Source organism: Sinohyriopsis cumingii, chromosome 3, assembly GCF_028554795.1.
Source record: "Sinohyriopsis cumingii isolate HCF-2022 chromosome 3, ASM2855479v2, whole genome shotgun sequence".
NCBI lineage: Eukaryota > Metazoa > Mollusca > Bivalvia > Unionida > Unionidae > Sinohyriopsis > Sinohyriopsis cumingii.
The window spans coordinates 19,617,556-19,642,594 of NC_142963.1; the positions used below are offsets into that span (position 1 = coordinate 19,617,556).

At 36.1% G+C, this 25,039-nt stretch overlaps 2 protein-coding genes across 2 annotated transcripts in view; one reads left to right on the top strand and one right to left on the bottom strand.

Moving 5' to 3' along the window:
- LOC149802503 (3'-5' exoribonuclease HELZ2-like) overlaps positions 1 to 25,039 on the bottom strand; it is a 182,325-nt gene that overhangs the window by 113,213 nt on the left and 44,073 nt on the right. The window contains exons 7-9 of the mRNA XM_089951747.1: positions 9,791 to 9,952; positions 7,144 to 7,183; positions 1,206 to 1,531 (exon numbers count right to left, since the gene is read on the bottom strand). Of these exons, the coding sequence (XP_089807873.1) occupies positions 1,206 to 1,531; positions 7,144 to 7,183; positions 9,791 to 9,952 (528 nt within the window). The remainder of the gene's footprint in view (positions 1 to 1,205; positions 1,532 to 7,143; positions 7,184 to 9,790; positions 9,953 to 25,039) is intronic.
- Positions 15,183 to 18,776, top strand: LOC149802504 (E3 SUMO-protein ligase ZBED1-like). Its single transcript, XM_089951483.1, has 2 exons — positions 15,183 to 17,798; positions 18,279 to 18,776. Exons 1-2 carry the CDS (start codon positions 16,287 to 16,289, stop codon positions 18,774 to 18,776), a joined length of 2,010 nt encoding a protein of 669 aa, XP_089807609.1. The 5' UTR covers positions 15,183 to 16,286.

A 25,039-nucleotide genomic window follows, 5' to 3' on the forward strand; every position in this document is an offset into this window, starting at 1 on the left:
CTAATGCCAAGTGCATGTCATCCAAAACTCTGTTAACTGTAGAAAATGGAGTGTTCTAGTTATGTGGAAACTACTTTTCTTCTGCTGTCAGTGACCTTGACCTTTGATGCTAGCAACTTCATTATATTAAAGTGCAAGCCATCATCAAAGCTTTCCACAAATAATTACTCTTCTTTCAATCAATGATCTTGACCTTTAACCTTTGGACTCAAAATTGACTGGCTTACCAGAAGAAACCTTTCACAAAGTTTGGTAACTGTTGAGGGTGCATAGTTGAAATTACTGTGTGAAACATTTGGTAAAACACTGATGGATGAACAATATATTGTGTTTTGGCATGCATCTGAAACTAAGGGTCAATGGTACATCTTTGGATTTACACTTGAAAGCAGAGCTACTTTTATGCTTGTAATAAAAGACATGTAAGTAATAATCCAAAACAAATATTTCTTAACCCTGGTTTTAAAACTACAAATGTCTCAAGAACAAGCAAAGTATTGTTTTCAAGGCATGAAGTAGCTGCAAGTGGAAGACTCCCCTTGGATGAAATGACCGTACAATGCAAATACCCACATTATCTCACTATGCTGATAATGGTAACCATTTAAAGTTGGTTTAACAAGAGAAATCAAGATTCAGTGCCTTGACAGGTCCAAGAGACAAGCTTTTTCATACCTCTTTTTCTTTTGGTGTTTTGATGTTACAGAGAGTTTAAACAATTAGGAAAACATAATCAGCAAAACACACTTGGTCAGTGTTACAAGTAATGATTGTCCAACAAAGAAACAATATGGTCACTTTTGAAATATGCTTAGTTGACAATATCTTTATTCTTAGACAAAGAAACAATATGTAAATTAGACATAGTAACACCTCAGTTTTACCTCATTAAGGTTTTCAGCATAACAGATTAACAAATCAAAGACATGCTGATATAATGAAACTCCTATGACCTGATAATCAGTTATCCAAATTATGCACCAATCAAAACCTTTGCCAACAAGAAATGTCTGCCAAAATACAGGTGTTTAAGGATCTGTGACAAACATCTCTCCAACAGCCACAAAGTGCTCTGTCAAAACTTTACAAAATCTGGGAAATAGACTTAAACTTGACTTCAAATTCAAAATTACTCATTGCTTCCTAGTCTTCAGTCATGGCATACTGGATGATTTGCATCAAGAAAATAGCAAGCATATCATTACCTTTGTTCCTATTGCTCCTGGGATGTGAAAGTTATCTGTATCTTTCATCATGTTTCCATCAGAATCATGTGGAAAGCTCCATGCTTTTTCCTCTTCTGTTATATGTGGCCGGACAATATGCAAGACATCATTAGGTTTAATGGGCACCTGTTGACGGCGTACACTTTGAAAGCTGCTGGCAAATTTCTCATCATCTTCCCCAATGCTACTTTCGGAGCTATCACTATCTGGTTGAGTGCTGGGTTCCAATAAGCTCCCATTGTTCTGCCCACTCAGTGAGGTCTGTGGCGATTGTTTACTGGTCAATTTACTCCCTTTAGGCTTGCCTGCAAGAAAGATATCATCCTGAAATCATTTCCAACAAAGAAAAAATATGGTCACCTTTGAAATATGCTTTATTCTTAGACAAAGAAACAATATGCAAACTGGACATAGTAGCACCTCAAGACATCATTAGGTTTAATGGGCACCTGCTGACGGCGTACACTTTGAAAGCTGCTGGCAAATTTCTCATCATCTTCCCCAATGCTACTTTCAGAGCTATCACTATCTGGTTGAGTGCTGGGTTCCAATAAGCTCCCATTGTTCTGCCCACTCAGTGAGGTCTGTGACAGTATTCACCAGACTGCAGTACAGCTCATGTGTATTTTCAGAACTCCATGCAACATGGTGGGGGACTTAATGCCTCCACTTTTTGATCCGTGATAATGCTCCGTGACAGAGCAATAACAAACTACAAATCACCACCACACCTTGGTTGGTTTTGCCAATGGTATCTCCACCATGGAGTGGCTGATCAGCATTATTGATTGACATTTGAACAGCGAATCAATGAAGACCACCCATGGAAAAACCAACATGTCAAGAGTACTTCACATTCAAGTACCATTTCACCAATCAGTGCTCTTTATTTCCATCACATATATGGACAATAGAAATTAATTTGAAAAGTCTAGTATATTTTTTTAATATTTAAAAAACTTGCATGCTGACTTGACAAGAGGCCCACCTTGTTGAGCTTCTCTTGAAAAGTATTAATTTATCTTATTGTTTAAATATGAAAAGTAAAACTCTGAGGTATGGACAATTAAATTCCAGACAGCAACAGCTTCTGTTTAAAGTCACAAACAAAAACAAAAACACTGAATTTACACTTAAATGCTGAACCACGTGATTAGTCCTTAAGCAGTAATGACCCTGTTAAAAGATTGAATATACGTGTACACAACTATCAAATAGTTCAATTCTGAATGCACCTGTAATGTATGCAACTGGCCATTTAACAGTATGGAACTAAATTATTATTTCGGGCTGCTGTATTTTTTTTATTTCATTCATTACAAGACAAACCTGTTTCAAGTAAAGCAAGGAATGGCACAGTGTTCTTATTTCATACCACAAAACAGAATAAGACAATAGTTTTCAAGCATTTACCCCTGCAATCTTTAGAAACTTTTATCTCCCTAATAAAGACTTGGCTTCAGTGGATGTTCAGCGAAAATTAAGTCAGTAACCACTGTAAACAATGTTATAAAATATTATCATCTGAAGACGTCAATTTCAGCTTGGGAAGGATGTGTTTCTAACGCAAATGACTTGGCGAGTTGCACATAATACACAAAGCTCAAATTATGTTGCTGTCAATAACAATGGAAGTATTATTGACTGAAATTTGAAGTCAATGGGGATGATGACCATCCACAGAAGGACCAAAATGTCATGCGCAATTTACAATTAGATACCATTTCAAGAATCAAGTGATCTTAACTTCCATATAAAAGAAATAAAAGAAAAATGTCTTGTCTATTCATTACATTTAGAGAAGGTTGTTCAACTTATTTCGCAATATGTTTTCACTTTAACTTTATTCAAAGAAATCTGAACCAACTTACACCCCCTAAGGTTTAGACAATTAAATTCCAGTTGACAGCCACTTTTGCTTAAAATAAACTAACAAAAATGAGCGAAGTATGAATTTACAATTCATCTAATGACCCGGTCACAAAGCTGAATATACATATTTGTTCAATTTTAACTACATCAGTACTGCATGGGACTGGCCATTTAATTTATTGGGCTAGATTGTTCTTTCTGACCATATTTTTTGTTATTTCAATCATCACAAGATAAATTTATTTCAAATAAGAAAAGTTATGGTCTGGTTCCTTTTTATAATACAAATCGTAAGTTGAAATCACACCTCTATAATCTGTGATTAGAAGAAATAGTACAAAATATTACTGAGAACATGTCAAAGCCCCTATCCATCCACCCACCAAAAAAAACAAAAATAAAAAAACATACACACACCAACATCATTTTATTCTTGTACAGGTTTATTGGGTACAATGCATACTTTGAGTAATCAGAGACTTTGACTTTAGCTTTGGGGCCCTTGCAGACAATTGCGCACCACACTTTCTTGCATAGTTGTTAAGGGTGACCACCGCAAAGTGAATGTGGTCTCTATTAAATGGGTGTGGCTTACTGTGTATGTCCCCTGCAAGTATGCTCGAGAGAGAGAGAGAGAGGTCAATTTATCTACATCATTACCAAATGATTATACACGTTTCCTAGTTCTGGTGAAGTCTGTGTAATAGATCTGATGGCAAATGAAATATTAGATAATACTAATGTAGTTGCAATGCCTCAAAAACTGTACTAATACATACTGTACTTTTATCATTTACTGATTAAGACCTTTTGGAAGAAGGTGATGCTTTTACTTTATTCAAAGAAATCTTAACAAAATTACACACCGACTTGATGAGACATTGTTGATCTTCTTGTGAACAGTGTAAAGTCATGCTACTTTTTAACCATGAAAAGTAATCCTCTGAGGTATGTATTTAAAATTCCCAATGACAGCTGCTTCTTTTTATAAAAAAAACACCAAACCCCCTTAAAAAAAGCCACTAAACAACTACAGCAGCACTGAATTTGTACTTCCATATGTACCACGTGTTTAATCCTTGAAAGTAACGATCTAGACCCGAGGCTGAATATACATATACACACTTAAGAACTTTTACTTCAATTCAATTGCATTTATATTGAATGGGACTGGTCAGTTAATTTATGTTTCTTTCCTATGGGTGCAGTTTTTTAAATATTCTTTCATACATCACAAGATAAAATTGTTTCTCATGATATAACCCTCTGAAAACGATTGGTCTCTCCCTAATAAAAAATTAGCTTGAGCGGATGTTGTACAGATATATATTGACCATTGTAAACACTGCTATAAAACTAGCATCAGAAGATAATGTCCCTTTCAGCGTGGGAAAGGCAAGTTTCTAACATGAAGCCATTTGACTTTGTACATTGTAGTTAATAGCTCAAAAAAATGATTCCATGGAAGTTTGGTAATTATTTCTAATTAATCTGACCTCAGCATATTGTTGAAATGAATAACAGTGTGGAAAATTGTGGAATCTTAAATGATCAGCAAATTTAAGGCATTCTGAGTGTTTTTATCCACATGTCCTATTATTTGATCATTCTTGTAAGGAAAATATAAAAACAAAATTGTTATCATGACAGAAAAAAAGCTAAAAATCCCAAACTAATCAGTCATATGGAAATGATGCTGCGTCAGTAACCTAACTGTAATACAGATCTGAGATGTTTAATTATTTCAGTGCAGTTTCCTGTTTGTGGCTATTTGAGCACTTGGCTGTTGAGATAAAAAAAATAAAAAAAAATAAAAATAAAACATGCAAACCAATTTCTTTCTTTCAAAAGCATTTAGCCAATTTCTTTATTTGGTATAATGCTTTGCTGCTAAAATGGATTCAGTGTGGAAGACATGGGATTGATTCATCATCTCTCTCTCTCTCTCCATTGATAAAGTGACAGCTGTCAAATTTACATTTCTCTAGCATGGCTTTTCAGAAATAAAAAACCTGTAAGTAGCAGTAATACCAAGTTTGGTCTCTACATGTATCTCAATTTGGTTTAGTGCTTTCTACTGCTTATTACAGAATCCTCTACTTAAAAGAACAATAGTTTTCAAGCCTTTACCCCTACAATCTTTAGAAACTTTTATGATCTCTCCCTAATAAAGACTGGCAACTCCATCAGGATGTTTAGAGATAGGTGGAGTTTTTTATTCCTTAATATTCTCCACTCTCTTTCCAAGTACAATGTGTTGTGTGGGGTTCCAAAAATATGTGACCTGTACTGTACCTGCATAACAGGATACAAATTCCATCTATACTTAGCATACCTAACCCAGGATTATGTAATTGTTAAATGCACACTTGTATTTTTACTTATAAAATATCTTATCAGCTGTTAATAATCTCCAGCAGCCATTGTAAATAGTAATTATCATGAAGACAAGAAGTTCCTGATCATGAAACAATGGCCCCCTTTTCTATTTAAAGGTTTTTAAGCAATTTGTTTCTATTTATATATTAACTTTAGAGTCTTTTTAATATTTAAAATGTTAACTTTTAATTAGCAATATACAGCCAGTACCTATCTACCTACAATGCCTATTGGGCATAAAATATATATAAAAAATAAATAAAAACATTCTTTTCTATGACATCAATGTACAGGAACGACAACAAGTTGATAGCAAGAGAAACTTGATGAGACAGATTCTCAACTTAACAATAAGAATTTCAAGGAATTCAAAATAATACAATTTCTTGCTTTTAACTGCAGTTTGTTAAATCTACCTCTGAAATTCCTCAACAATAACAAGATTTTTAAATTAGCTGCTGTGATAAACATGTTGGATGACAGATTGACACCGTTTTAGGTTTAAGTAGACGTCATTAGTCTTTTAGCGAAAACCCCATGTCAATATGACCATCCATACAAGAGTGTAATGACAGCCACATTTTCAAAGCAGCCATCACAGCAACCATATCTGATGTCTGATTGAAACCATTTTCTTTTAAGACCAACTAGATATTCTTTGAGGTCTATTGGTGAAAATCCCATGTTGATATACCATCTATTTAGGAGCAGTAGAGATAAGGTACAAGGTTAAGGTCATTGTCAATCAAGTCTGGTAACTGTAGATGGTGAACACCTCAAGTTATTGTGTATCAGACAGACAGACTGAAGAACATAATACATTCTGGCTTGTGGCATATCAAATCATGCACTAAACACAAAAGTTCAAGAATGTACAACTACTGCACATATATTAACAAATTTAGCCCGCTCTACCACCTCGGGGGTGGGGGGGGGTACTCAGCCTTCTCGGCCCACACTCCTGGGAGGTAGGTGCAATGAAACCTGCCCCAAACTGTTGTCTAGGACATAGGAAGAAAGAATGACTGAGATTCAGTGAGGCTGTACATTAACTTCCCTCTACTTTGTAGAGGTGAGCTAACAAAAGAGGATATTTTCATTTTTATGGATAAACTGCTATGAGAATGATCTCCAATGAGCATAAATATTTTTGATCATCATCTAGTCAACAATTCCAACTCCTATAAAAGAGTACAACAGTTATACACCAATCTGATTCCAAACTTATTGTAGGCTTGAATTTACAGCGCTAAATCTAGGAGATTTTATTCACTCTACCATGAATCTAGCATGACAATGAAATCAGTAAATGACTCCCAATGTATTAATATATTCTGTAAGAGTACGGCAACCTACAGCATGTGTGCCACAAAGTGGCCCAGCAAGAGGTTTTGTGTCACACACGAAGGGCAGCCAAAAATCTTGATTTTAACAGTGTTACTATCATACTGGTGGCATGTGCTCATTCATTTTGTAATTAATCCAGAAAAAAAGTGGCACGCTATGTAAAATGGGAGGGATGAAGTGCTTTTTAAAATTTGTACTTATTAGAGTATGATTTGTTCTTTTGTTTAGTTGAAAAATGATACAATAGTACAAGTTTAAAAATTAACCCAAAATAATTCAAAATGAGCATTTGTGAAGTATTGTTAATAAATGTCTTTACCCTTTTTAGTTGGCATCTTGGTCTTTGATATGGTTTTGTGCTGAAAAAAAGAAAAATAAACATCATGACCAAAACCTGTTAGCATGACAAGATTTCAAAATTCAGTGACTTTCACTACTTAAAATATACTTAGACACGTATGAAAACTATGGGATCTAAAATATGAATAAAAGCCAAACTTTTTATGAAATATCAACACTTAAGCTAGTCTCACATTTTTTTTCTAACTTTATTTTATTACTTTGTATGTGAGGCCTCTGGTTTAAGTCAGTTATTTATATCTTCATAATTATGACAATCTAAATTATGAAAAATATATAAAGATAATTACTATATCAGTTAATTAAGTGTCATTATTTTATTCAGAGTTCAAAGCATTTTCACTTTGGCTTGGCAGGGTGGTAGGGAGTGTCAATAAATACTGAAGCAAAGAAAAGAGCATGGATTTGATAGCATTATTAAGTTTCGTTAAATCTCTAAGCAATATATTTTGGGAAGTACAGTTATTTAAATGGCAACATTCCAAGTATTTGCAGCTAAATTCACAAACTACCTTGAATGATAACAAGAGTCCCTTGACGGAAGATAAGACCATATCTTCTTTGTAACTGCTGAGTACTGAAACCATCTCCATATTCTTGAGCAGTGACAAGATGGCATTACTGGATGCTAGGACTGGCACTATTTTCATTCTGGACCAAAATGAACTTTACAAGAGAAATGTTTAGGAGAAAACTGCATGTCGATATGACCATCCATCAGGAGCATTCATGACTTTTAAGATGGAAGTCATGACCATCAATCTCATTAGGAAATATAGTTATAACAAGACTCAAGTTGTCTGCCATGGTGGCCACACTGGAGGTCATTTCAGCACCTTTTTTTCCCCTCAAAACTAGACAATAAAGGAAGACTTTTGGTGATAACCCCATACCGATAAAACCAGCCATCTATGATGAGCAGCAACAAGATCTACACAACAGCTGAATGGGGAGCAACATGTACATGCACCAATGGAGAAACTAAGCTAAAAGAATGTAACATGGTTGACTAAACCTGACTTGTAATGTAAATATCCAAGGAAAATATGATACTTTAGTGCAGATCACAATTCTGAAGTGGCAAAATTGAATAAGCAAATAGGATTATCTAAAAAATTTTTAGCATATTGATGCATTATGTACTTCTATATTCCATTGTCATTCTAAAATGCTGTGTTCCCAAATTTGCAGGTGGGAGACTCATTGTCCCTGCCCTTAAGATCCCATGCGCAACACTGTTTAACTAATAATGAAAATGACTGTTGGAAGGTTTCTCTACCTTTACTATCTTCTTATGTATTGTGAAGTCTGCATCATTTCTAAAAGGCCCCATGAAAGATCTTCTTCATGCAAAAATGCTTTGTTGGTATTGCTGAGTAGTTCTTAATCGTCTGAAGGTTTTTCAATTTTTAATCAGTAGCAATACTGGATGGCAGGTCAGCATTAGTTTGTATAAACCTAAGAAGGCCATTAGCCAGGATGCATTTAATCAAACTGTATTAAATTCTACTGATGGAGCTCTTATGTTTTGTCAATGAAAGGTTTTTATATTTTTTCTAATGGCTGGAAGGTGGATTATACAACTTTTAAGGACCTTAATTCATGATATTTTCTGTTCAATTTACTCATAAATTCTACCAAACAGTGAGACATTATTCAAAGGTTTTCCTGCTCTTTTTATCATGGATGACAGCCATAATGGATGGGTGATCAGCATCATTGTACCAAGCCAAAATTTCTTCTTGTAAGAATACAATTTCATCAAATTTTGTTAATGTGTTTCATAGACACTGAATGTTTAGTCTACAAGCCATAGTGAACAATGGATCAGCATGATTATACAAATTTTTAGGTCTTAAATCATGCATGGATGCTTTCTGTCCAAGCCTGTCAAATTTTGGCAAACTATGTTAAAGAAGATATTATTTAAAGTTTTCCTCATTATTGTTAAGTAATGGCAGCCATGTTGGATGGCTGATTGGTATCATCTGAATAACTTAAAAGGCCTTCATTCCACAATATATTAAGTCAAATTTGATCAAGTTTTGTTAGCAGTTTATGAAGTCATTAAATAGTTTTCAACTTCAGTAATGGTGGTCATATTGGATCTCTGATCAGCACCACTGGTAAAAACTTTAAAATAATTAATGAAAGGAACCATTCTATCAAATTTGCTCAGATTTTGTTGGGTGTTTTTTGAAAAGATATTTAAAGGTTTTTCTTTTACTAATGGGCACAGTCAATGGCAGATCACATTCTATACAACAGTTTTAGAGAAATCGGTTAAAATTTTTTTTAAGCAAATGCATATTGCCATCATTTACAAAAAAAATTCTGAAGATAAATGTTCATGTCAACATACTATCAGACAAATTTTTTGAAATTGGTACTGTGATTTTTGAGAAATCAAAAACAGCAAACTGCTGACAAATAATTATACAACTTGTATCAATTGACCTTAGGCTCTGTGAGTCAAAATCCATCAAAGTTGATACCTTTTCTGCAAGAAATGCAAAATCTATGTCGTGCCCATGCTTTATGAGTGAGAAAAAATTGCAAGAAAGAGACAAAGATAAGGCTAAGCATTCAATGGAGTCAGAAAATACCTTTTCTGTCACCACAAAATTTGTGCCTGCTAGCCAATCTGAGTCTGGAACATCACTAAATGATGGTATAGGTTCCCCAAACTTCGCAGAAACAGTGATTGGTTTTTGCTTCTGTTGGTCTTCCACCAATGGAGATAATTCATCAATAAGCTCTTTTAAAACCTGAAATGGAATGAAAAGATTGTAAATGCACCAATCAGTCTTAAAAATGTTAAATTTACCAGGACCATACACGTACAGAAGCACGTGATCTTTGACACAAGCACAAAAAATGTGTACACAAACACATACACTGATTAGTTCAACACCATTTTTCAGTACATGTACTCAAATCAAAGCAAACCATGCATGTGGCTGTCAATAATGCTGGAAGTACCTGTTCCAATTAAATTCTGTATTTCCACATCTCTGTTTAAAAGGACTGTTTAGCAGAATTGTTCATTCCTTTCCTTTAATGATGCATGATTTTCACATTGAATTTTGCATCACTAAGAAAAGAGAAGTTTATGAGGATTGGTTGTAGTGCACATACACAATATCACACATCAGGCTGATTTACTCACAACAATGATAAACATACACAATATCACACATCAGGCTGATTTACTCACAACAATGATAAACATACACAATATCACACATCATGATGATTTACTCACAACAATGATAAATATACACAATATCACACATCATGATGATTTACTCACAACACTGATAAACATGCACAATATCACACATGATTTACTCACAACACTGATAAACATGCACAATATCACACATCAGGCTGATTTACTCAAAACACTGATAAACATGCACAATATCACACATCATGATGATTTACTCACAACAGTAATAAACATGCACAATATCACACATGATTTACTCACAACACTGATAAACATGCACAATATCACACATCAGGATGATTTACTCACAACACTGATAAACGTACACAATATTACACACCAGATGACTTACTGATAATGATGATGCAAACTTATTTCAAATAATTCCTTTTGTTATATTTGCAACATGCTTGTTTGATGACCCTGGTTTAAAAAGAGTTTGATTAAAGACTCAAGTTTGAAAGCTACTGCAGGGTTTCAAAAGCATGGTAAATCCAACAAATGGATTCTATGTGCTTGTCCAGGTGGTATGCCTAGTTAATCTGTCCTTTATTTTCCATCATGCACATGAAGTATCGAGTGGAAACGATATCAATACGAGAATAGGAGTGTTTCACCAAAATTGTCATATATTGCAGAAAGACATGTTGTACAAACTGAATCTTATCATTAGAAGTAAAAGAGGTAAAGCAAATTGATAAGAGTATGACGAACATAAAAACTGTCAGTAAGCATAAGAGGTATACAAGGGGAAAAGGAGTTTGTAATCATTTAGGTTAAAGAGCACTGTTGGAGTTATTATATAACATGAACACTTTTATAAATTTTGCTAAACATTGCAGCTTTTACCCTTTATCTAACAGAGTCTGCCGCTGTGTGGTATGTCGAACTTACAGGATAGCACCGGCCATTAACCTGGTAACCATTCAGTGCCTCATTCTGCTCTTTGTGGCCAATAAACTCTCCTTATAATAAAGGCCCAGTTAAACTTAGACCTAAACCCCAAGAGGTCTCATTTTGATGAATTGGGCAATCCTTACTGTAAGAATGGACTAGGAATGAAGTGGACAATTCTTACTATAAGAATGGGACAAGGGATGAAGCAGGCAATCCTTACTGTAAGAATGGGACAAGGGATGAAGCAGGCAATCCTTACTGTAAGAATGGGACAAGGGATGAAGTGTGCAATCCTTACTGTAAGAATGGGACTAGGGATGAAGCAGGCAATCCTTACTGCAAGAATGGGACGAGGGATGAAGTGGGCAATCCTTACTGTAAGAATGGGACTAGATATGAAGTGGGCAATCCTTACTGTAAGAATGGGACTAGATATGAAGTGGGAAATCCTTACTGTAAGAATGGGACTAGGGATGAAGTGGGCAATCCTTACTGTAAGAATGGGACTAACAATGGAGTGGGCAATCCTTACTGTAAGAATGGGACTAGATATGAAGTGGGAAAACCTTACTGTAAGAATGGGACTAGATATGAAGTGGGGAATCCTTACTGTAAGAATGGGACTAGATATGAAGTGGGAAAACCTTACTGTAAGAATGGGACTAGATATGAAGTGGGGAATCCTTACTGTAGGAATGGGACTAACAATGGAGTGGGCAATCCTTACTGTAAGAATGGGACTAGATATGAAGTGGGGAATCCTTACTGTAAGAATGGGACTAGATATGAAGTGGGGAATTCATACTGTAAGAATGGGACTAGATATGAAGTGGGGAATCCTTACTGTAAGAATGGGACTAGATATGAAGTGGGGAATTCATACTGTAAGAATGGGACATGATATGAAGTGGGAAAACATTACTGTAAGAATGGGACTAGATATGAAGTGGGGAATCCTTACTGTAGGAATGGGACATGGGATGAAATGGGCAATCCTTACTGAAAGAATGTGAATAGATATGAAGTGGAGAATCCTTACTGTAAGAATGGGTCTTGGGATGAAGTGCAGGCTCAAATTTAAGTTTCATATGGTTTATTAAGTCACAAAATCATATAGCAGTAAATAAACCAAAGAATCAAGAGTCAAATATCAGGTGCACCACTTTTAAATAGTATCTCACTGGCTAACATTTAATTTAATGCAAATGTGTCAACTTTAAACAGAACCTTGAGAAACACTCATTGGCTATAACAATAACTATAGTCTGACAATAGTAAACCGTTTGTTTGTACCCCCCTACCGATTTAAATAATGGAAACCTTCAATGTGATAAAAAGTGCAAGGAACTTAGTCAATTCATTCATTGATTTATAGTTTCTAACCTGTGAGTAGAGTGTCCCTAACACCGTCATCTTATGTGCGTTTCATGCTTAACGGAAGTTTTCAGGGTAATAGATGGACATGCTCAGATCCATTTCCAGTTTCTGGACAAGTCCATTTTCAGCAAAGGGGTGGATCACGACTACAGATGTACATACATAAGTCATCTGCTTCCGATATTTACAATGTTGAATCAAGCAAAGGAAAATAATGACAACTACAAATTTGCTTTTCATGCGGATTTAACAAGTGGTTTAATTTCTATGTTTATATATGCAAAGGGATATAATTCCAAATTCTCAACGTTATGTAATTTACGCAATTATTCAGCAGTTGCCGAACAGGATGAACCACGTCATTATGTTGTCTGATGGAAATAAACTAGCCTATAGTGTACGCAATATGGCACCGTGTTAGTATGGAAAGTCTGTTAAGCATGAAATGATGGAGGGGATGCCAGCATTCGTGCCATTCTGGTCACAGTCAGGTTAGAAATTATAAATCAATGATTCAACTGACTTAGTTCTGTGCACTTTTTATCACATTAAATGCTCTCGTTTTTTAAATCGGTAGGGGGTACAAACAAACGCGGATGTAGAGTCAGACTATAATAAGTTGTGTACAAAGTCTTGAGAAACACTCAATATCTTTAAAATACAATAAATACAGCCTTGAGAAACGCTGGCTTCATAAACAAGTTTTCATTATTATTATTATCATTTAACTGTAATAAATATTAATAGGGTCTGCAAGAAACACACAACTAGACCTCATCAATCATAGAAAAAAAACTAAACAGGCAGATAGTTGAGCTAAGTTTGTTTATCATTAACATACAAATGAATTAATAAATATCCTTAAAAGTTAAAATTATACAGATGCAGATTTCAAAAACTAACTTTACAGCTGTCCAAAATTTACAAAGAAAAGGCGTTATTTTTTCTGGCAATTATTTATAAAGACATAATGAGTTACCTTCTCTTTGCATACTGTATTATATGGATTTCAAGCTAAAGTGGTAAAACAACTTTCTCATGCACACATAACTCTCAACCCATGGAAACCTGACCAGGTCCCAGCACAGATGCTGACAAGCCCTTTTATACTCTCCACAGAAATCTGTGCCAGGCAAGAAAAATTCTGCAAATGTATGCAGGCAAGGGCAACTGTTCTTTGCTACTAATAGCAACAAAACTACACTTCAATTAATAATTGTGATTAAAACCCAATTACTAAATGTGCATAAAAAGAACATATGCCTAAATCCTAAAAATCTGAAATACAAAACTACATTAAGTTTTAAAAGGGGTGATACCATAAGTGAACATTTAAGCGAGATAATAACAGAACGTTACAAATCTGCCAAACTTGGAAATGAGGCTGATACCTGGAATAGTTACACATCAATTCATGGCATTATATCATGAATCAAAAGAGTTCAAATAATGATTAATGTTTTAATCTAAAGGTGAATGTGACGTATACCATGGAATCATACCACTGTTTGGTATTGGATTAATAGGTATTAATGAATACAATGATACTGACTGCAATGCTGATAACACCCACCCACTTGTCACAGCAATGTCCACAAAGTAGGTGTACTAACAAAAGTAATACTACCTGCCCTGCTTGCCCACAGAGAACTTTATAATAAGTGAACTTATTTTTAAAATATAAAAAAATTTAAGGCTTGATTTCCTGCTCAATAAATGGCATCGTTTGAGTTATTATAAACCATGTACATGTTTATGGATTTCGCTAAACACTGCAATCTTAACCCTTTACTTCATGGAGTCCGTTGCTGTGCAGGATGTCAACATACATGTGCACCAACCACTCAAAACAGCATACTATAAACAGAACACATGTTACCTAAATGTCTGCCAGTAACATTTAAAGCAGTGTAGTGTATTTTATGTTCAACATCAGTTTTAACCATTTACCTTTATTGTACATTTACCTTTATTTACCTGTTATTTAATTTTTATTTCTGTATAATTACCTTCCAGTTCCGATTTTTTTTAGAGAAATTGTTCATTCACAAGTCTTGATGCTACGTGACCAAATGTAGCTGACCTTTCTCAACCTTGAAATCTACTGGTTCACTGTCTATGTCTACATCACTATTGGAATTTGATAAATTGCTAAAAATTAGTGTTGCCTACATCGATATCAAAGCCTACATCTGACTTACTAAAGCCTTCATAGTTGTAATTCTAATCATCCAAATTCCATTGCCTCAATGTTAGAGAGTGGAGAAAAATATCCAATTACTTTAAATAGCACATTTGGATTAGATCTTAACCCTTCACCTCATACAGCATAGGGACAAAGTGCAGCACGCTATAAATAGAACACCTGTTACCTAATCGACCGCATACGTATAGGCCTGCCTGTGAACTGTTAAGCAATGTAGTGTATGTTACGTTTAACAGCAATTTTAACCATTTTACATTTTGTTACATATCTTTTATTTGTGGAAAAATTTAAGAGTAAAGTCCGATTGTTATAGCTGTGTAATTATTTTTCACGAAAGAATTTTTTATGTGCTTTAAAATCTTGAGAGAACTCGTTCACTGTCATGTCAATGAGGTCGCGTGACCAACCGTAGCTGCCATTTCCCATACTCGAAATTTACATGGTTTTTGTCTGCGTCTACATCACTAAGTCATCTGAATTTGATAATTTATAAAAACTAATTGCTGCCTACATCAATATCAGAGCCTTTACCTAAGTTATTGAATCCTTCATAGTTGTGATTCTGATCGTGAAAACTTTGTTAAGTACTGAATGAAATCCGCGACCGCCATTTTGGAGAGTGGAGATTATGACCCAGTTACTTTAAATAGCAGATATCTACCAGTGCATAAACAGTGACCACGTGATCTGACGTAACTGTCATTCGCAGAAATGAATGTAGTATCTAATGGGGGTTTTCCCCGAAGGTGGCGCTACGAAAACCAGCTCAAAATGGCTGATGTTTACAGCAGGCGTCAAAAGGCACTTCCAAGCAAATGGAGCAGAGGCATCAAAAGTAGGGGTGAAACGATTCATCGATACATCGATACTTTTGCCATTTTGATACACATATCGATACACAAGGTGAAGAATCGATACAAAATGATATCTACCTCATAATAGCTACATAAATCTTCAGCAGTTATGATAATTAAATTAGGAGCTCATTAGACCAAACTGTCGCGGTAGTTGTTTTGTATACACAGGAAGTATAGCGTGTGAGATTCAGTTAGTCATCTCCGTTCCCACACCCGGACCAGTTCTATAGATAAGAGTTTCCTTGTACTAGGAAATTACATTATTTTTTGTTTTTTAAATAATACCATAATTTAAAAATATAATCAAAGACATAAATTAATAATAGTTTCTGAAGGAAAATTTTTTTTCTTAAAATTATTATAATAATGTAAGTGTCAATTCTTTTCTCTTTGCATGGGACTAAACTATCGGTATGGGTGTGGAACCGGTGATAGAACTTATGATTATTCTTAATCACTAAGACGTTTGGGATGCTTTCATGCAATGAACTACAAACAGCGGGGTGACCAAGGTGATTCCAACATCCGGTCAAATGGAGCAGACACAAAAGGCCGAAAAAATTGAACTCGAGTTACCTGTAATTAGAAGATCATCGGCCTGGAACTATTTTGGATATCCTGTGGAGTATGAGAATGGAGTAAGAAAAGTAGACAAGTCCAGGTGTGTTTGCAAACTGTGTTTTACAGCTCTTAGGAATACTGGAAACACCACAAATATGTCTACACATTTAAAACGGCACCACCCAACCATTGCCATTGGAATTCCTTTTAAAGATGACAAGATTTCAGCTCCCAAGGTCAGTGTTTCTCCTACTCCTAAGCCATCACATCCAACAACCATTGGTCAGCTCAGATTGACTGAAGTTTTTCAGTCTCCATTAATTCCATCATCGCAAAGATCACAGACAATCACTAAGCATATAGCGATGTTTACTGCACATGATATGCGCCCTTTCTCAGTGGTTGATTCGCTAGGTTTCAGAAATCTGATTCGTACCCTGGAACCTCGCTACATCATCCCATCAAGAACACACTTCGCAGAGAAAGTTATCCCAGACCTATACCTTCACACCAGACAAGAAGTGCAAAGCACCATATCAGAGGCAGAATCAGTGGCCATTACTACAGATGGTTGGACTTCAAGGGCTACAGAGAGTTACATAACAATCACAGCTCACTTGATTGATAAGGAATGGTGCATGAAAAGCTTTGTTCTTCAGACGAGGCCTTTACACGAGTCTCACACTGGTAAAAATATAGGAGCAGTACTAGTTGATGCCAGTAAGGAATGGCAACTGGAAAGGCCCCACAAGTTACTCCCCATAGTAACAGATAATGCTGCTAACATGGATGTTGCTATTCAAGAGGCAAAGTTCACACCACATATCAAGTGCTTTGCACATACTATAAATCTAGCAACCCAGAGAGGGTTGCAAGTTCATCAGATGTCACGCCTTCTTGGGAGGATCCGGCACATTGTCTCGTTTTTCCATCGCAGTACAACTGCTACTACCCTGCTGAAATCCAAACAAGAGCTGTTGCAGCTTCCTAAACACAAACTTATCCAAGATGTCCAGTCACGTTGGAATAGTTCTTATGATATGATTGATCGATTTTTAGAGCAGCAGCCTGCCATTGTAGCTACTCTATTAAGTAAGGAAATCAGACAGAGGGAGACAGACTTAAACACTTTATCAGAGGATGATGTATCAAATGCAGAGGATATTCTCAAACTGCTCAAACCAATGAAAACCATTACGATATTGTGCGATGAAGCAGCACCTACCATATCAATGATTTTTCCTCTTAAACATCGTATTATTAGTGCAATGGAAGTGCAAGAAAGTGACTCTGCACTTGTGAAGGCAGTCAAGGTGGCAATCTCCCAAGACCTAGACAAAAGATACAATGACAAGGACACGCAGCAGTTTCTGTTGCAGAGTTGTGCCCTAGATCCAAGATTTAGGGTTCTAACTGATGTAGACGATGCTACAAGGATCCAAATATATGCTTCCATTGTCATGCAAACAGTGAAGGTCAATGAGGTAAGCCAAAAATTTACATATGAGTATCGTTGTGTTATCTACGTGCAGCAGTTAAGTATAACATAATATTATTGTCCCCTTTCAAGATTTTAAGGATATATGAAATTTCTTTTGGTAGTTAAAATTGGACACTTGTCCCCAAAGGTTACCCTAGATGCACCACTGATCTTGGTATGCCCCTGAGTCACCTTCAAAGTTCTTATCTCATCCAATTCTCTCCATCTCCCTCTGAAACACTGACACACACACACACATAGAGCAAACACACAAACTATTACATAACTTCATTGTTTGAAGTTCATAACTTCATATACACAAATATTTCTTAATATTCAATATTGATCTTATATTGATAAAATCATGTTGTTTTATTTATATTAAATGCCAGTGAATTAATGCTAAAATGTTAATTAACATAAAATTGCGAGATTCGTATTAACTTAAGGAGTACATATTATATAATTTTGATTTTTATTACAGTGTGAAACAGTAGTGAAGACAGAGAAGACTGATGAACTCACTCATGTACTACCATCTAGTCTTCCCCTACTACCACAGCTTCCTGCAGGACAAGTTACAGAACGAGATAACAGACCAGCAGCAACAGCAAAGGTTGAAGTTGATGAGCCTCCAGTGAAAAAGGGTGCACTTGAAGATCTTTTTGGAAATGTGTACGTGGTCAAGGTGGAGCCATCAAAGTCCCTTTTTCAGAGGGCTGACACAGAGATAACACGTTATAGGAATGAGACATCTAGTATACATATTGGTGACAACCCACTGATGTGGTGGAAATTCAACGAAACATCATTCCCTTTGCTGGCCAAACTAGCCAAGATGTTGTTGACTATTCCAGCAACATCAGTGCCATCTGAAAGAGTCTTTTCAACTGCTGGAGATGTTGTATCAGCACAAAGAGCCTCTATGACTGGGGAGAATGTGGATATTTTGATTCTTTTGAAGAAGAATATGAAACTTTGAAAGTTGTGACGAGTAGTCTGACAGTCTTGTGCATATGTTATGCAGAATGATCTAATTCAATTCATTTATGCCTTTTACAGAGTCATCACAATTGCCAGATAGTTTTAGAACAATGAGTTTGTGACTTAAGAAGACTCATTCATTTTCTGGAAAACGCATTTATGTCGATGAGGATATCATTTTCAATCATCATGAACTTTTCTTTAATTCAGTTATTGAATTCAAATACACATGACAATTTATGTGAAATTACATTTAACACTGTTTGCAGTTAGGTGCTTGCGCGTTATAGACTGATATAGCATATATCAGGTTCAACATTATTTGCAGTTAGGTGCTGTGTATTGTAGATTCATATAACAGATCTCAGGCTCAACGTTGTTTGCAGTTGGGTGCTTGTGTGATCAAGATGGATGTAGCAGATCTCAGGTTCAATACTGCAGTTAGGTGCTTGCAAGTTGTAAATTGATATAGCAGATCTCAGGTTTGACACTGCAGTTGGGTGCTTGTATGTGTTATAGACAGATATAACAGATCTCAGTTTTTACACTGCAGTTGGGTGTTTGTGTGATATAGATTGATATAACAGATCTCAGGTTTAACACTGCATAATTATTATTTCTGAATCCCAATAATTTTAAATTTATTTTGTATTTTTGTATTACATGTACTTTTTAGTGTCTTATTGTGTTGCAGTATGTTATTGCATGATGAATCAGACACAAAACTTGTAATAGTCCTGTGCATCTGTTAGGCAGAATTATCTAATTCAGTTCATTTATGTCATTTACAGTCATCACAATTGTCAGCTAGTTTTAGAACACTGAGTTTGTGACTTAAGAAGATTTATTCATTTGCTGGAAGATGCATTTAAGTTGATGAGGATATCATCTTCAGTTATTAGGAACTTTCTCTAATTAATTCATCTATAGACTTCAATTACACACATGGCAATTTATGTGAAATTAATTAGTGTTTGCTGCAGTGAAGTTTATCATTTGTGTTTTCTAAGATGATCTTTCTTGAACTGAAGAAAGGAGGAAAGTATACAGCTTAGAAAAGGTTGCATAATTATGATTTCCTAATCCTAAGCATTTTAATATTTTGTTGTATTTTTGTGTTACGTGTACTTTTTAATATATTATTTTGTTCCAGTATGTTGTTGCATGATGAATCAGACACAAAACTTGTAACATTTCATTTTTATTGAATGAAGGATAAAGAAACACATCAAAGATTTTGTTATATTTTATTTGGTTACACAGAACAACAATGTTAGTAGTCGTGACATTGTATCTTGATTCAATTTTTTCTGTTATCATTATACATAACAGGTGAACAAGGTGACTCACTGCTGATACATTGCATATTTGACACTGTTTGAACTTGAAAATACCATTACACATATACATTCACATGATTAATCAAATGTACTGTGATAATCCCATTTTCAGTTTGATACAGGTATCGAGATGTATCGTATCGTAGGCTGTGTATCGTGTATGGTATCAATACGTGGCACAGGCATATCGTTTCACCCCTAATGCGAATGGAGTAGAGGCGTCCAAAGACACTTGCATGAGGTAAAGGGTTATTAAAAAGCAACCATGTGATGTAATGTAATGGTCCTTTACCTCAATGCTTGTACTTTCTAAAGGCAGCTTTACCCTGAATGTGATGCTATGAAAACCAGCTCAAAATGACTAATGTTTAATGCAAGCATCTAAACACGCTTCCACACAGATGGTGCAGAGGCATCCAAACATGTTTGAATGTGAATCAGACAGAGGATTCAAATAGCTTTTCCATGAGAATTGGGTAGAGGCATCCAGATTTTAAAGTAAATCCAGTCCTACAAAAAACTTATTGTCTATTTTTAGACAAAGGACAGTAACTCTTGCCTATTACCTCCCCTTGATACGACCAGGTGTTGCCAGTTTTTAGCTTCCCTGTGTTTGAGACATACGCAGTGCAATAGCCTCCGACAATCCAGCCCAGTTTTGTGTTCCATCCAATAATCATTTTTGCATTTATAATGCGATTGGGGAACGTAATCGAAGGAGAAAAGCAAATATAATGTGACTGGGGAACATATTCGAAGGAGAAATACATACATGAGGTAAAGGGTTAATGATATTAAATATAAATACAACTGTCAATAATGGTGGAATGTGGGCGTAGCAGATCTGGTTGCAAGGCAACTTATGACTACATCTCCAAACTGAAGAGAATTTTCTTGTCCTCTTAGCCCAAAGGGTTGGGACAAATCTGGGGGAAGGCACTTTACCACCTCAATGAAAAACCAGATCTCTTCATCCTCCATCACCCAAGCTGACAAGTGGCAGGAGGTAGTGGACCTGAAGAAAAGATGTACTGTCTCAGCCTCTTTTTCAGCATATTCAATATATGACTGGATATATTTGTCCTTCTCCTGTCCCTTGGAAGCAGGACTTTCTGACCCATATGCCTCTGTTAAGGAGATGGGGGGGAGGAGTATCTATGTCATATAATTCCTCACAGAGCGATGAGACTGACAGACTTGGCAGGGGAAGAACAAAACCTGTCAGAAAGTTGGCCCATCTCCTTCCTATTTTGTCTTCAAAGAAGCTGGTGATGTCTATCTGCTATTCACAACATCATCAATGCAACGAGACCAAACCCCTTGAGTCCACTGAGGTATAAATGGGAAGTGCAATTCACTTAAATTCATCCAGTAGTGCCCAAGTCTAATCATACATAGAAAAGAAGTAGTTGTTGTTATTATTATTTACTGGACAGTATTATCACAGTTCAACAATGCACTAAACTACAATATGGGCAGTTGAATTGGCATTGTAATTTGACATGATAATAATGGAAGAGCTTATTATCTGTCAATGTAGCACAGTAATTCAAAATGGTGTTAGGTAGTAGGGTTATTACTTTAGTGGAGATGTCAGACACTGGATTTCATATGGAAATCTCTTAAAGGACCATTGAACCAATCCAAGATCCCATGAAAACGGATTATATGTGCAATCAGGTCTTGTGGCCAAATATGCCATAATTGCAGTTTTATAATGGGTGAAATCAGACCCCAAACCAATAACATACCAGTACAGGATTTGGAAGCTGACTTATCAGATACTATTTGGGTTATAATATTTTTTTTAGAGAACAGTCCAAAGGCATGTCATCTAATACAAACTATAAACCATAATACATTTGTAATTTTTGAGTTACTAGAAAGTCAACTCTGCCCCAATCATTCATATGTAACAATAATAGGGTACTTTTCTCCATCAGATATATGACTGCTAATTAATGTACCAACAAAAATGTCACTTTTGCAAAAAAAATTAATGAATGCCAAAATAAATCAAATGAATAACAGTATTTCCAAGCAGTGAGTTCTGTCTACAGTACTACAAAGAAGTCATAATGTTACACATTTTCAAGATTATCACAGAATTTCTTACAAATTACTCTCCTATCCCCCTCCCAGAAACATGTACTTTCACTTTCTGCTTGTTTTTACCTAGTATCAATTTGCACATTCATTAAGATGACCAGTGTTTAATATTCACATAATCCTTCTGTTCAATCTCTACTTACATATTTACAGCACAAAGTATAAAACATGACCCTAAGTGTAAGTGTTTTCCTTTGAATAAAAATTATTTGTTATAAACAAATACATAGAGCAGCAGGGAAGTTGTACAGACCAGTGGTTCCAGACCAAATAAGCCTTCCTACGAGAACATTTCCCGTAGAAGCCTCAGAAAGCCAAAATAAGCCTTCCTACGAAAATTAATTTGCGTAAATTCACTCCCGATTGCAATTTTTTGTGTGCAAATTCAATGATTCTAGACAAGTAAAAAAAGGGGGGGGGGGGAATTTATTCTGGTGTCGATGAAGTTTGCAAGGTTTGGCTGCGAGTCTCATGAATAAATTTGATCAAGACCGATTCGATATCTACTAAGCGGATCATGAAGATTAATCGTGATAAAACCGTGCGGTGTTGCCTGGGCGTGGCTGAAGAAAATTTTTAATTTATTTATGTCCATATCACCGTTGCACCAAGTCTGATGAATATTTCTCAGCGTGTGAGTATCGACGCCATTGAAAACCGATAAAATGTTACAATTGTCCCTAATTACCTTTGGAATTTGCGTATATCGCTGCGTCACGTAAATAACATCGGTGTTTTTGTGTCGGCCACGCGAGAATATCCTAGCCGGATTAGTTTGCTTATCCAGCATAACATCATCGAAAACAACGAGATTATTAACATCGCCATCTAAATTTTCCACGGATGGGGTATCATTGATGTCTGTGATGAATTCTATCGTGCCTTCGTCGGTATTGTCGCTGAATTCTTTTAGTACCTGATAGCAACGCTGATCATCAACGGACGGTGCAACCAAATACAATTTGTCCCATTTTAGCCATCGCATTATCAAATTTAGCAACAATTGCGTCTTTCCAGAACCAGACGGGCCAATAATTATCATCCTTATCGAATTCGGTAATACCGCGTTGTGTTTCGCTTGCTCACGTTTCTTCGTGGCCGAAAAATCAATTACATTCATGTTACTAAAATATTATGGATCTATATTGTGTTAAGTGTCGCACTCGCACAGCTACGATAAATCCAACCGAAATCGTCACACGTAACAACAGGAACGCAATTGCAGGAGAATGCGAAGTTTGCAAAACACGTAAATTCAAATTTGTAAAAAAAAAAAAAATAGAAAAATCGGAGGAGACTTCGCATCCCTCTTGTCAAAATTACCCCGAACTCCCTGGGCGAAATATCCCGGAGAGAAACATTTGCCAGGATACAATTACTGCGGACCCGGCACAAGGCTCGATATAAGACTCAACGATAATAATCAACCAAATCCCGGCGAGGATCCAGTAAACGCCATCGATAACGCGTGTTACTATCACGATCTTGCGTATCGCAGCGGGGATTTACAACAACGGCATCTCGCTGATGTCAGGCTAATTCATGCAATAGACGCGATTCCTAACAAAAATTTCAAAGAAAAATTGGCAACTTGGCTGGTAAAAGGCGCAATGAAAGGTAAATTAGTATTCGGCGCTGGTAAATAATAATGGAGCAAATATATTATTCTCCGCGAGGATTCTGGCGAGGAAAATCAGCAATTGCCAAACTCGCCAAGGCAGCAAAAGTAAAACAGTCCGTTGCTGAATCGTGGCTATCGAAACAGGCAGTCTGGCAAATATATCTTCCTCCGCCTAAGAGAATACCATATGCGAGTTTCTCTGTTAGCGTCCCTAATGAAGTTCATCAGGCTGATCTTATGTTTCTTCCTCATGATACCGTCAACGGAGTCACATACAAGTACGTGTTAACGGTTGTTGATATCGCTAGCAGATACAAGGAAGCGGAACCGTTATCGAATAAAACAGCAACGGAGATCGCTAAGGCGTTTAGCGAAATTTATTTACGATCTCCATTAACATGGCCGAAGCTTCTCCAGGTTGATCCAGGTCGAGAATTTCTTGGCGCGGTTACTTCACTGATGAAAAAGAATAATGTTAAAATCCGTCGCGGTATTGTAGGTGTTCATCACAATCAGGCTATCGTTGAGAGATTCAATAAAACTCTTGCAGAACGATTATTCGGATATCAGTACGCGCGTGAATTTATTCAAGATAATCGATCTCATGATTGGGTATCGAGGTTGCCTCATGTGATTAACGCACTAAATAACGAGACAACGAGAACAATAGCAATGAAACCCGCAATTGCAATTACAAAATCGAATATACCACTAAAGCGAGATTCCACAATTTCGCCTGTGTTAGGTAACGTCACGGTCCGGTACTTATATAAGGAAGGCGAGGCCGAAGGAGGAAGAAAAAGAGCAACCGATCCAAATTGGAGCGTAACAACACACAAAATATCAGCCGTAACAAGATCGTCAGGGAGACCGGCAATTTATTTCCTAGATTCACTAGCACCACAGCGCGGATTTACCAAGGAGGAATTACAGATAATACCGAAAGATACTCAACTACCGCCAGCGTCATTAATGTGAAACCGAATTCTACCTAACTGAGATAATTTTCTTACTCGAGACACGGCTAAATAAACTAAATTTGACCAGGAAATTCTATCATCGACGATCCAAACTTGGCCATCCACGGTCAATCCCTGTGATGAATGTATCGTTGTTGCGTATCCAAGTTTCCATGGCGATCTTTCTGCGTTTATCGCGTCATTAACAAGATTAATATCAACAAGAATAATA

Coding starts and splice junctions, on each gene's coding strand:
- LOC149802504 (XM_089951483.1), top strand. CDS start 16,287: ATGGAGCAGACACAAAAGGCCGAAAAAATTGAACTCGAGTTACCTGTA. Junction 17,799..18,278: donor AAACAGTGAAGGTCAATGAG/GTAAGCCAAAAA, acceptor TTTTTATTACAG/TGTGAAACAGTAGTGAAGAC.